Here is a 12,563-nt window from a genome sequence, read left to right as displayed (position 1 = left end):
GGGAAACTTTTCTCAGGTCAGAATCAGAGCTCATTTATGGATTTTGGAGGGTTTAACCCTTAGAACAGTAGAACTGAAAGGAGCCAGTTGAGGTAGTTTGTGCATCTGGTTCCTTCCAAGGGAGGTGTTTCAGGCACTCTCACTGGAGAGGTATTACCTCAAAGCTGGTCTGAAAACGCCTTGGAGATCTCTTTGGATAAGTTGGAGGAGATAGTTGGGAAGATGCAAGTCTGAACATCTCTGCTAAAGCTGGATAAGTAAGAGAAGGAAGATGGGTGGATTAACTGGGTATAATTCTTAACATCTTGCATCAGGATTCTGCTTACACAGTTTGGAAAGTCACAAAGTTCACAGCTGCTGTCAGACTGGCAAACATCCTGGAAACAGCAGCTGGTAATTTTCTGCTCATCAGTGGGGTTTTTTGCATTCAGGAAGCATGGAAGTCCAGAGAATTTGGTCTGTTATATCACCAGGAGGATCAATCAAATCAGACCATTTTTTAATCGGTTAACGTAATCAATCTGAACCAATTGTTTAATTTCTTGGGGTATTTTAACTTTCATCCCAAGTTGCCCTGCTGGGTAAGTGTTAATACCTACTAGCCCTGATTCAGTGTTCCTGTGTTTTTAGGTGAAGCAGCCTCTGTGAATGCTGTGTTTCAGCCTCCCCCTTTGAAGTGAGTACAGTTAAAACAACTTATGCAAATGATCAGAGAGCCCTGCGGAGAAGAAAAGGGAAAGCCACGCACACACTCTTTGCACTTCCTTAGCAGCAATGATGCAGAAACTGAAGGAGAACGACAGCCCTTGAAGTCATGCTGACTCTGTAGCTTCTCATCTCTTCTCGCTGACACCCCCACACCCCCGCTCAGTCTGTGCACTCCAGCGAGTCCCTAAGTTTTTGGCCAAAGGAGATAATAGGATGAGTTATTAATCAGGCCCGTGGAGTGAACCCCCATAGCTGGTGAGGCGTGGGAGTGGTGCAACATGAAAGAGGAAAAGAAAATCAGAAATAACGGATTTACATTCATTTATTGTTAACAGTTACTGGCTGAGAACCTTAAAACATTCTAAAACATGCAGCGTGATAGAAAACAGCTGAGCTAAGGCGCCTTTGCTGCTTAAAGAGAAAAATCCTGCGAGAGGGCAGCGGACTTCCACAGAAAAGTGTGTGTTGGCATCATGAGAGCTGGGGAAGGAGGAAGTGACCCCACTGTAGGAGTCCGATGGTGCGGATACGGCATTGGAACAGTTCAAAGCGAAACGGAATACCAACAGGGAGCTGTTATCAGTAGGGAGGGCAGCGTTTAAATATTGTTGCTCTGGCTGCTCTGTTATTTTTAGAAATTCCTACAGTAGTTTGAGCTTTTCAGACCACTTCAGGACCAGCCTTACAATCAGAGGTAAAGAGGAAACTACACGAGTCGTATCAAGCTAGCTCCTCTAGTTTTTTCATTTACAAACAAGATCACGATAAACTTGTGGTCTAAAGACATTTTAATGAGCTTTAGAATATATGAGAACTTCAGTAAGTTTAAAAAGAACTCACAAGTGGCTTTAATTCAGACTCCATTACAAAACGAATGGCGTAAAATTGCTATAGTTAATGCTGCTGTCATTTAGTAACCAAGGATTATACACATGTATCTCTGAAGTGATGGTATAGAGCAGGGGTAGGCAATCCTGGTCTCAGAGAGCTGCAGTCCTGCTTGTTTTCCAACTATCTTTGTTGTTCCTGCTGTTGATTACCTGGATCAGGTGTGTTCAGTCAATTAGAAGCTGCAAGTTCATGCATGGCTGGAAAATATGCAGGACTGCGGCTCTCTAGGACCAGGGTTGCCTACCCCTGGTATACCCATAGATGGTAAAAAAGCAAGTATTAGTGTTTTAAAACAAGACAATGACATTGGTCCAACAATAACGCTATCATAAGTTAAACCTATAGTTCTGAGGCTTGGAGAACCACCTTTAGCACTAATAATTATCTACCCTACTCTATGATCGCATCTGTTTCTCACATTTTGAGAGAAACCCAATATGTGGCAACAAAAAAATCATTGCTTTAACAGTTTTGGTCCTGCAGCGACCACCTGGCAACGCACCACACACGTCCTGATTTCACTCACAAACATTCCCAGATTAGATGGGAAATCTCACAAAGCTTTATGAGCTCAAACGTGACTTTGGAGTAAACAAGCATGGCAGATGAGAACGATAAATTGGATTCCCCTCAACCCATGCAGCACGCTTACATCACCTCGCTTTCTAACTGGCTCTACGTCACAATTATCAGGCTGCACACTCTTGTCCTCAAGGCACACCGCATACTGGCCAAGCCAATCCAACATGTTAAATGTTTCCCAATTTATGGTCGAAGCAGTCCACACGTCCGGCAGAGCAGACCAGAGAACTCCTAACACACCACAAACGGCTGGAATATCTGATAAAATTATCTTCAGAGCCATTACAGCAATCTGGGTCAGAAGGGAAGAATCAGGTCAAAAATCTGTTTAATTATCTTGTCATGTGAACCAGGTCTTAGACTGTAGAATTATTTGGTCTACAAATGAGATTATGGTGGACTCTTGGCCCGTCCATAGCTCGGAGTGGGTTGGGTGGGGACAGCTCGTCTCCGCCCAGCCAGATTTTGTTTACACAGCCTTCTCAGGAACACAGATGTCTCTGAGCATGTGGGCAGGTAAAAGAGGCGCAGAGAAGTCTGTGGTGTCCTTGCTAAGCGCCACAAGTTAGTAACAAAAGCGGGCATGAGCAGTGTTGCTTTTGGAGACGGATATAAAGTACGCAGCTTCCTAAACTTTTCACTTAGCAGCAGTGCTGCCGTTGGATCCTCTTCCATCCGAGAGTGCTCACAGCAGACGATCTGTCCTCGCGCTGCCATGGCCAGTCTGAGCTGAAGTCGGAGAAGCTTGTTACCTCACTACATCCAGATTGTTAATGAACTGTGCAAGTGCGAAGCTTATTCTGGCAGATTCCACCCGCCAATCAGAAGCTCCCACTAGTAGGTGGGTGTAAACTTCAGCTGGCCAATCAGACCATAGGCGAGTGTGTATGGTCAGCTCTGCACGAACAACACGTGGACAGCACCAATTTAAACACAATTACCCTATCAGGGCTAGATCGAGTTGACCTAAGTCTAAATGTGGTTTCTGTGACTGTAAGCAGCCCAAACCATAAGCCGTCCTCCACCAACATGCTTTCATATTCTTTTAGAGATAAAGAAGTTTGCTTCAACAACCCTTACTAACACCTGTTTAGTCCTTTTGTCATTGTCCTACAATGACCTTTAACCTTTAGCCTGCCAACTGAGGCCTGTAGAGTCTGAGATGGAACTCTTGGGTTTCATGTCAATTCTCTGGCCTCTGACATCCGCTCCTGGGAAGATCATCAGCTGCCTTAAATGTTTTCCACTTGAGAATAATCCTACTCCCTGTAGATTATTGGAAATGACCTTTAACCCTTCCCAGATTGATGGCCAACAACAGTTGCTTCTCTAAGGTCATTGTTGGCATCATGTCGCCACACGCCTGGATGCTCCAGAGTCTTTTACAGGAGGTTTTTTCATGCAGGTTATTTTTATCTAATCTGAAGACCCTGTGAGAACAGAGAGCCATTACAGCTGAAGATAGTGTTCTTGTTGTTTTTCAGAATGACTAAATACATAAGTAGGTAGGGGAGACACATGACAACATGATCTCTGTGCTCCATCCAAGACTTTTAACGAGGGAGTGGTAGATCTACCCTCCTTTCTGACCCACTCCACATACGTCCACCAACATTTTTACAGCTGTACAGCTGTGAGGGTGGGAGGAGCCCTTCCTCTATGATGAGAGACAGAGCCGGGGAGAGGGTGGACGGGCTCTCGTGGTTGAGCAAGGACGGGATCTCACCGGACGTAATCAGAAGCTCTCACAGACTGAAGGAAACTTTTTGTGATGCAGTTGTAGCCTCAAAGACTGTGAAAGGACTGACCAGCATGCAGGGCCGGGCAGCCAAAGTCCCCAAGAAGGAAATGGTGATAGAGTCTCCACAGCAGTACAAGAGTCTAGCTGAGATAGAGGCTGAAGTGGAGGGGGTGTCACAGGTGGCAGTGGTGAGTTTTCTCTATTCTTCATCGTCTTTGGCTATTTAACAGGTCAGGGGGTAGGTCATCTTTGTGCCTTGAGATGAGAACTAGCAGCTTCAAGGTACCACTCTCCAGGGGGCTGAATGTTCATCTTTTGATAGACAACATACCCCTTTTGTTCATTTGCTCTTCCTGTGCATCTGAGTCTAAATGTATTCATGTTTTGTGGTCATGCGTGTTGATTACTGGTGTGCCACTGTTCACAGCTGCTAGCTGTTATCGTCTGTCTGACGGGCAAACATCCAGACTAAATCAGATGATGTTTTTACATCTGGAGGGCTGAGAAATGAAAGGGTCTTTGCATTACATCAGTGGGAGAATTGGGCAAATGAATCAAAATGTAAATCGGTGGTCGGACGCAATTGTGATTGCTATACGTTTATTGCATTCAAATACTTTTGATAGAATCTAGTAGATACATTAAACTCTGGAAGATGCAGTTGATAAATCTTCTGTAAACAGTTCAACTCTGATTAGTTTGCTGAACTCTTCTTTCATTATTTTATTGGCAAAGGGTGTATCAGTGCGCTTTTGGATTTTGGAAGACTGCACATTAACACGTCTGTGTTGCATCAGAGTTGTTTTAATTCCAAAAATCTTTGATCTGAGTAACTTGTAAGTTTTTTGTGGAAGCTACATTAAATCTGGTGTCAGCCTTGTGAAGTGTGTGGCTTTACCCGTGACAGGGTTTCATGCTCAGGGTCAGACATAATGTTTTAATTCACCACTTCACCAGTGTGTTTTTCTTCTTTGTGAGACAAACACCTCCTGCATAACCAGGTTACTGGTACGGAAGCCTGGAAAGGCCAGAACTCCTCTAACGTATTTTTTTCCCCTACTGGCTAATATGAATTAATATAATAGAATAGAGTAACTGTTATTAGTCCCACAGTGGGGACATCCACTCATTACAGCAGCACACACACTTAGAGACACAGATTACAGGTAAAACTGAGATTCCAGCCATGTTTGCTTTGATAACTTCAATAACTTCATGCTAATGACCCACATGAACATAATCCTCTGTTTAGTGGATGCAATTACATCATGAAGTTAGCGTAACATGATATTTTTTTTTCTTGGAAGGACATAATAACTGGTAATATTATGAATGACATGATATTGCCCACCCCTAGATGGAATTTAATTTTTTTTTAATATTAATTATAATTAAAAGTTCCTGTGTGACATTTGTGACATGTAGCTGTAACTCTTTACTGCAGATAGATAGATAGATAGATAGATAGATAGATAGATAGATAGATGATAGATAGATAGATAGATAGATAGATAGATAGATAGATAGATAGATAGATAGATAGATAGATAGATAGATAGATAGATAGATAGATAGATAGATAGATAGATAATGTGAAGAAGTTCAGAAGAGTTGGATGTTAAATTTTCCTCATGAAAAGAAATTTTTTATTAAAGAAAGGTCAGTTCCCTCTGTAAAGTCAGAGGTACGGAAGAGGATTAAGGCCACTGAAAAGAAAGAAAAAGAAAAGAAACAGAATTCTGAGAAGAAATGTCATGATTCTATTTCTTTTTTTTCTTCTTCTTGTCAGTGGCTCTAATCCTCTTCCGTACAGAGTAGAAATAAATAAATAACATGTAGAGCACAAAAAGTCTCAATATTAATTCCCCCCCACTGTAAACGGTCGGCGAGTTGTCCGCTCCCAACCCCATGGCCCCTTCTCACTCTTTGAAATGTTCAAAAGTTGGCAGCCCTGAGTTAATGTTTTACCTTTTTTTTTATCTGCATCATATTTAGTTTAAATAAAGAAACAGTTTGGCCCTTTACACTCTAAAACATAAAATGTAAAACAATTATTTTAGTCAGCAAATTTCTCCAGCAACTTTCAATGTTTGTTTTTTATTTGTATTTTGTTTATGTTTATTTATTTAGCAGACTATTTTATCCAAAGCGACTTACAATTTATAACCTACAGGGCATGTTGTGATCTGTTGGGGAAACCGGAGTACCCGGAGGAAACCCACGCATGCATGGGGAGAACACGCAACTCCACGCAGAAAGGCCGCAGCTGAGTTTCGAACCTGCAACCTTCGTGCTGCGAGGCAACAGTGCTAACCACTGCGCCACCATGCTATTTTCTGTAGCTATATGCAATTATTATTGTCTAACTTCTAGATTATGTTTATTTAGAAGAAGAAAATATCATTTCTATAGCGCCTCTCAAGATAAAAATCACGAGGCGCTTCACAAAAACAAAAACAAAAAATATAAAAATTGTAAAAATAGAAAAAAAGCATTTTGAAAATGTTTAAAAATATATTTAAAATGAGCAAGAATAAGCAATTGCAATTTAAAAGAAAAAATGTTACGAAAGAGAGAGAGTGAATAGGAAATAGGGAAATCAGTGGATCCTGAGGACGGTGGAATAGGTGGGGAGAGCAGAATAAAGAGAGAGTGGTGAAGAAGGTCATACAAAAGCCAGCTTGAACAAGTGAGTCTTCAGCTGCTTTTTAAAGGAGACCACTGAGTCCACTGATCTCAGGCTCAGGGGGAGAGAGTTCCAGAGTCTGGGGGCCACAGCAGCAAATGATCTGTCATTTATTTGGCAGATGCTTTTATCCAAAGCGACGTACTATTGTTAACCTATAGAACATGTTGTGATCTGTGGAAGAAACCTTCGCATGCATGGGGAGAACATGCAACTCCACTCAGAAAGGCTGCAGCTGTGTTTCGAATCTGCAACCTTCTTGCTGTGAGGCAACAGTGCTAACCACTGCACCAGATGAAACACAGTTATCTATTTGTGCATTTCTAAATGGATTTTAGCCTGATCTTATGAGTATGGATGTTAATAATTGAACCCAGCCACACATGTAGACGGCTGTTTTCCAGGAGTTGTGAGTTTTGAGAGCAGCCATTCCCTTGAGGTTGTTGTGCGGAATGTTCCAGCTCATCACTACCGAGCTAAAGGACTGTAATGCGAGGAACTAAGCTCTGCTATCTTACTTACGGTCAAACATCAATCTTTACATTGACTCCCATGTTGAAAGGATCTACTTAGGACCGAGAACGTGTTTCTGCCTGGGGTCCTGGTATCAGGAGGGGATGTGGAACTGTGGCAGCAACCAGCACTGTGAACATGAGCTTGTGACTCTGTGACTGGTACAGTGGCTCTCTCAGACTCTCACTTGCCTATCCATTTCTTCCGTCATCCAACATCTCCTCCTCTAGCACCCTGCATATCTCTGTGCCAGTTCCTGCATCTGTAGCCCTGGCCGTCATTCACTGGAAGGACAATGGCAGCTTGTTGTCCCAACTGTGTGAATACCGCAAATTTTGCTCTGTGGCTCGTCCCTTGACCCATGTAGTTATACTGTTGGTGTTCAATATTCAGACCTCCTGGTCTTTGATTGAGTTGTTCTTTTTCTCTTACAGGTAAAACCGAAGATCATAGAGCCCCTGGAATATGAAAATGTGCTCCTTCAGAGGAAAACCCAGATCATCAGTGATGTTCTGCGTGATATGCTGCAGTTTCCCACAGATGACTTTCAGGTAAGGACAGTAAGTCAGCTTTTGGACAACATATAGGATGTGCATGTTCACTGGAAATCAATACTTCGCTAGGAGAAACATTTAAAGCCACAAGCTTTTAGGGGGCAGCAGAAACACTGAGTTATATTTGCTTGAATGCTTTTTCTTCCATTTTCACTTTTATTTCTCGCATTGCTAATGAGGTGAAGTCCCACCTCCCAAGTGCCTGTTTTCCAGGCTGGTAATTAGCACCTCCAGGTCTCGGCATTCATCCCAGCAGGCGGTAATCCCGTGTGGAGGGTGTTTCCCGTGACCTCTTCTAATTGAACACCAGGATCCAAGGCCTGGCCACTAGCCAGAACTACAAACTCTCTCAGTGCTAAGGATGCATTTGTTCTCTTTTTATTCTTTTCATTTTTAGAGAATTTTGCCTCAAATGTTGGGTTTGGACAGCTCAAACTGGTTACGTATGAGGTGTTTTAGGATCTCAGTGGCTGGGTGATGGTGATCCAAAGGTTCATTCTGGCCCTCACGCTGCCCACGCTGCATATTGCGCATGTGCTAAAGCACACCTTTCTGTGCAGTCTGTTTTAAAGTCCCCCTTTGCTCTACCATAAGTGCATATTACTTAACCTGCTGATATTTAAACATGTGCAAATCTCTGTAAAGCTGGTGTTTTAAAACAGTGTCAACATTTGGCCATTGGAGATCATGGGTGGAAGTAAACAGATGATCCAGCGTTTGTGATTAGTGAGTTTTTAATACCATTTTCTGAGAATTACTAAGACATTAAAACTTTAATTACTGTCAAAACATCCCAAGACCTTATAAATCAACACATAACCTAATCACACTGTTGTACTGGTGGTCATTTAGTTGATGATAATGAAGATTGTTCATGAACCCCATTTTCCTCTCTGCTTTAGTAAATAAATATTCAAATATAGAATAACTTACAACAGTGCAGCATTTGTAATTTTTTCTAGTTTGTCTTTACTGTAGAGCCACAACATCATCCTCATAGCTCACATATTGAGTATGGGGTTTGTTTGCCTCCAGAAAACCATTATCTGTTTAAGGCATGGTCCTGTGTGCATTAAACCAGCGATTACAGAACCTTTACATGCTTGGTGTTGGGGAAATAGTTCTCTGTGGGTCAGCCTTGTTTGTCCAGTACGCCATACAGGTCCTGGTTTGACTAAAGTACATTGTTAAGATTTTTCAGTTGTTGTATTCAGGTCCATCTCAAATTGTACAATGTTGTTGCAGGGTACTGCTCAAGAATCACGTTCTTACACTGCGCAACCCAACAGTTGGATGCGACCTGACTGCACTCATTGTATGTATGGTAGCAACACATCAGACCTTTGATTCCATAAACCCAGAAGAGATTATAGAGCTGCTATTGAAGTCTATTTACTTTCAGGCTTGCCATAGTTGTCGGAGGAGGACATACAAGTGTAAATGGGGATTGGTGGTACAAGAAGAAGGAATGGCATGTACTGTAGGGTGTAAACCAGGGTTTGAGGATATTTGATATAAACACAGCAAACGTGTGTTCTTCACCTCCCTTGCCATTGTGTTTAGAGGAAAGTGTAAAAAGAAAAAGAGATGATGTGTGTGGACATGGGAATGGGTGGCCAGATGTGTTGGCTCATGTGCTGTGTGAGCAGTTCTGTTACGTTTGGGTTGTGCTGCTGTTTCAACCGTGTGATACCTTTTGGGAGGGACGCTAACGTCAGATGACAATGATGAAGATTGTAGAATGAACCAGCTACGTTCAAGGTCACACACACACCACACCAGTTCAGCCTTTTACACAGATTTATTCACTGAGCTCCCTGTGATCTGCATCCTGCAACCAGCTCTAACATCTCTTTGGTGTCTTCGGTATCTCAGGTCACAGTGTGAGCCATCCGTCCTCCTCTTCCTGCATTTTTAATACAGGTGAGCGCTGATTAGATATGAGCTCCTGCTGTGTAGCAACATGCTCCCACTGCTCTGCCTGCTCCGTCCTCCCCTGCAGACACGCACGTCCCTGTGCACTGTCCAACTTAGGTCAGTGCAATCACCAGCCTGACACCTCCCCACTAGAGGTGCACAGGAAATCAGCCACAGCCAGCCACGCTGCTGGCCTGTGGATCACCTGAAAGTTGAAGGGCCTAAGTGCAAAATTCCAACGTGTGTTCCAGGTGTTGGTATCCATCATTTGGTGGAGCCACTGCAGCCATTTCAGCCATGCACGGTCTAAACAGTGTTTGAAGGACTGTTTGAGGAGTTAGAACCAGAAGGCATTGACCGCCTACCTGATGGCCAGATACTCCGTTTCGATGGTGCTGTACTGTCTCTCCCTGTCGGACAGCTTCCTGCTGATGTACAGGCTCCCCGGACCTGCTGCAACAAAATCGGTCCACTCCCCTATCCGAGGCGTTCGTCTTCAGAGTAAAGGGGAGAGAGAAGTCAGGCATAAACAGTAGTGGGGTGGTACAAAGAGCCTACTTGACCCGATCAAAAGCCTGCTGAGAAACCGGAGTCCAGCAGACTGGGTCGGAGGCCCCCTTCTGGGTCAGGTTGGTCAGGGTTGCAAAATCCAGAATAAACCACCAGATCTCCTTTTTCGTCTGGGGGTGCTAGCAGTCTGCAATCGCTGTGGTCAGCAACTTTGTGATCTGCAGGACTCGATCTGGAAGCCGTTGAGTGTTGTACAAGGATTGTGCCCCACGTTGGGCCCCAGTGTAGCATGAACCTGCTCCGTTTAAAGCTTCTTTCCAGAGTATATCTCTTATCTGATGTCACCATCTAGTGGCTGACAAGCATATCACACAAAAAGTCTATTCCTCTGTTTAAGATCGCAACTTCACGTTTCTGTTTATAAATGTGCTTCTTAGACGACAAACGGAGCAAAAGCACACTGCTTTACGAGTATTATTCTCATGTCATGTTGTGTTTTCATATATTTATATTTTAGAGACTTGTCTGTGAAAAGCTCATCAACTCTGCATCAACTGAGGTATTCTTTAAATTTCAAGCAAATAAGCGGTAGTCTAACGCTATTGGTTAGTTCTGGTCGGCGCTCAGTTTCCTATTGAATGGAGCTCTGCGGGGCAGGGGGCGTGCTTAGCAAAAACAAAAAAAAAAAGAGACGTATTGCTTACATTTTATCACAGTACATGATGAGATAACCACTTTTACAGATTTCTGAAAAATCATTCATCATTTCTGAAAGGGGAAAACTCCGGAAAGCAGCTTTAAGGTCACACACAACACACGATACCACTTTAGCCTTTTACACAGTTTTATTCACTGAGCTCCTTGTCTCAATGCCTCTTTTGTATTTTCAGTCTCGCAGGTCATCACATGTCATCCTTCTGCCTGCCATGGACGTAATTTTCACTTTAGAAGTGGGGGGGACACGGGGGGGATCTTTACAGTATGCTCTAATGGGAAACAGGCTTCAACACAAACAGTTGTTTTCCGCTTGGTCCTAGAGCTCAACCAGTGTCAATTTAATATAGCGTAATATTGTTTTTGGATGGTAAAATGTGCAGGGGTCAAAACTTGACTTTGGAAAAAGTGGGGGGGACATGCCCCCCCCCCCCCCCAAATTACGTCCATGCTGCCTGCTCCGTCCCTCCCAGCACCACCATAAATGTTGATCATGCATCACTAGAAATCATGCATCACACATCATTTTTGTATTTTGTTATCAGGGTAGTAAACACTTCTATCATGATAGGAGATATTTGTTGTATCCACAACCCTACACCACACTCTGTTGGCTTTCCACAGTCCATCACCTTTCATGTCTTTCCATGAAACAAAAACAAATAAAGGGTCATCAAATATTGTAGCAATCACTCAGGTACTGACCAGTTAGTTAAGTATTTGGATCTGTATGTGGTACGGCAGTTGTTTCTAGGCTTTTATTCTGAAAGCCCTCAATCAGCAATGAAAGCTGCGCACTTTCCTCTCAGCCATCAGAACTACACACTCATGCATGTTCATATGCATGTGGTTTGGGTTAAGCAAGACTTTTTTATTGGATTGTGCATCACTTCCCTGAGCTATGACCCTGTATCTAGCTCCATGGGCCCAGTTTGGGTGGTCTGAACCACTTCAGACTGAAAGTATTAAAATATTTGTAGCTGGAGTGACATTATGAAACTACCATTTAACACTCAGGCCAATGTCAAAGTTGCTTGTATCCTTATGGTGACCCATTCCTCTAGCCTGGCAAGCCAGACTAAATAAATGTATTATTTAGTCTGGCCACGCTCCATTGACGGCTCTCGGTTGTAGGGCGGGTTCTACCGTTGTCTTTCAAATGATCTCCACATTCCACTGGACAATGAATGTGACATACTCTTGTTTCACTCTGTTGCATCATCCCACCCACCAGGCATATAGAGTGCCCTGATTGGCCCACAAAGCAGATAAAGCTCTGTGATTTGTTCACTAAGCAGATAGAGCACTATGATTGGCCCACCATTATGGACCAATCACAGCTCTTTATGTGTTTGAAACCCCTCTAGAGAGCTGTGATTGGCTAGCCAGAGTCCTGGTAGGAGCTGCTGAGGTTCCAATGGAGCATGCCTAGACCATTCTTTGCAAAGCAAGAATTTGGTCTAGTTCACTAGGCTACCATTCCTCTGCTTCCAACTCATCAACCTAAAGGACAAAACCCCACCCAGTTTCAGGTAAATCTTCTTTGCTTTTTCGACGCACTCAAGCTCACTGCACTGACATAGAATGAGTGCTGGGAAATTCACCCTCTACTTCAGTATGATTTCACAACCACTGGATGATTGGTGGTTTTCATTATGAGGCTGTCTGCAGTATGTGATCATGTATAACTGGTCTGACACCGCCTCTGTATCCATCTAACCTGCCATATGTTTCATATCACCAGGCT

At 43.2% G+C, this 12,563-nt stretch overlaps 1 protein-coding gene across 4 annotated transcripts in view; it reads left to right on the top strand.

The window, feature by feature from the left end:
- LOC107377074 (dedicator of cytokinesis protein 9) overlaps positions 1 to 12,563 on the top strand; it is a 76,820-nt gene that overhangs the window by 25,041 nt on the left and 39,216 nt on the right. For 3 of the 4 annotated variants that reach the window (XM_054747511.2, XM_015946487.3, XM_054747510.2), the window contains exon 2: positions 7,556 to 7,672. In XM_054747511.2, the coding sequence (XP_054603486.1) occupies positions 7,556 to 7,672 (117 nt within the window). Of the gene's footprint in view, positions 1 to 3,825; positions 4,111 to 7,555; positions 7,673 to 12,563 lie in introns of those variants that run through there. The other variant, XM_015946480.3, reaches the window with a different exon arrangement.

This window comes from Nothobranchius furzeri, chromosome 2 (assembly GCF_043380555.1).
Source record: "Nothobranchius furzeri strain GRZ-AD chromosome 2, NfurGRZ-RIMD1, whole genome shotgun sequence".
Lineage (NCBI taxonomy): Eukaryota > Metazoa > Chordata > Actinopteri > Cyprinodontiformes > Nothobranchiidae > Nothobranchius > Nothobranchius furzeri.
Note: the sequence above shows the minus strand (reverse complement) of the source record. Positions and strands in the feature narration are given on the sequence as shown.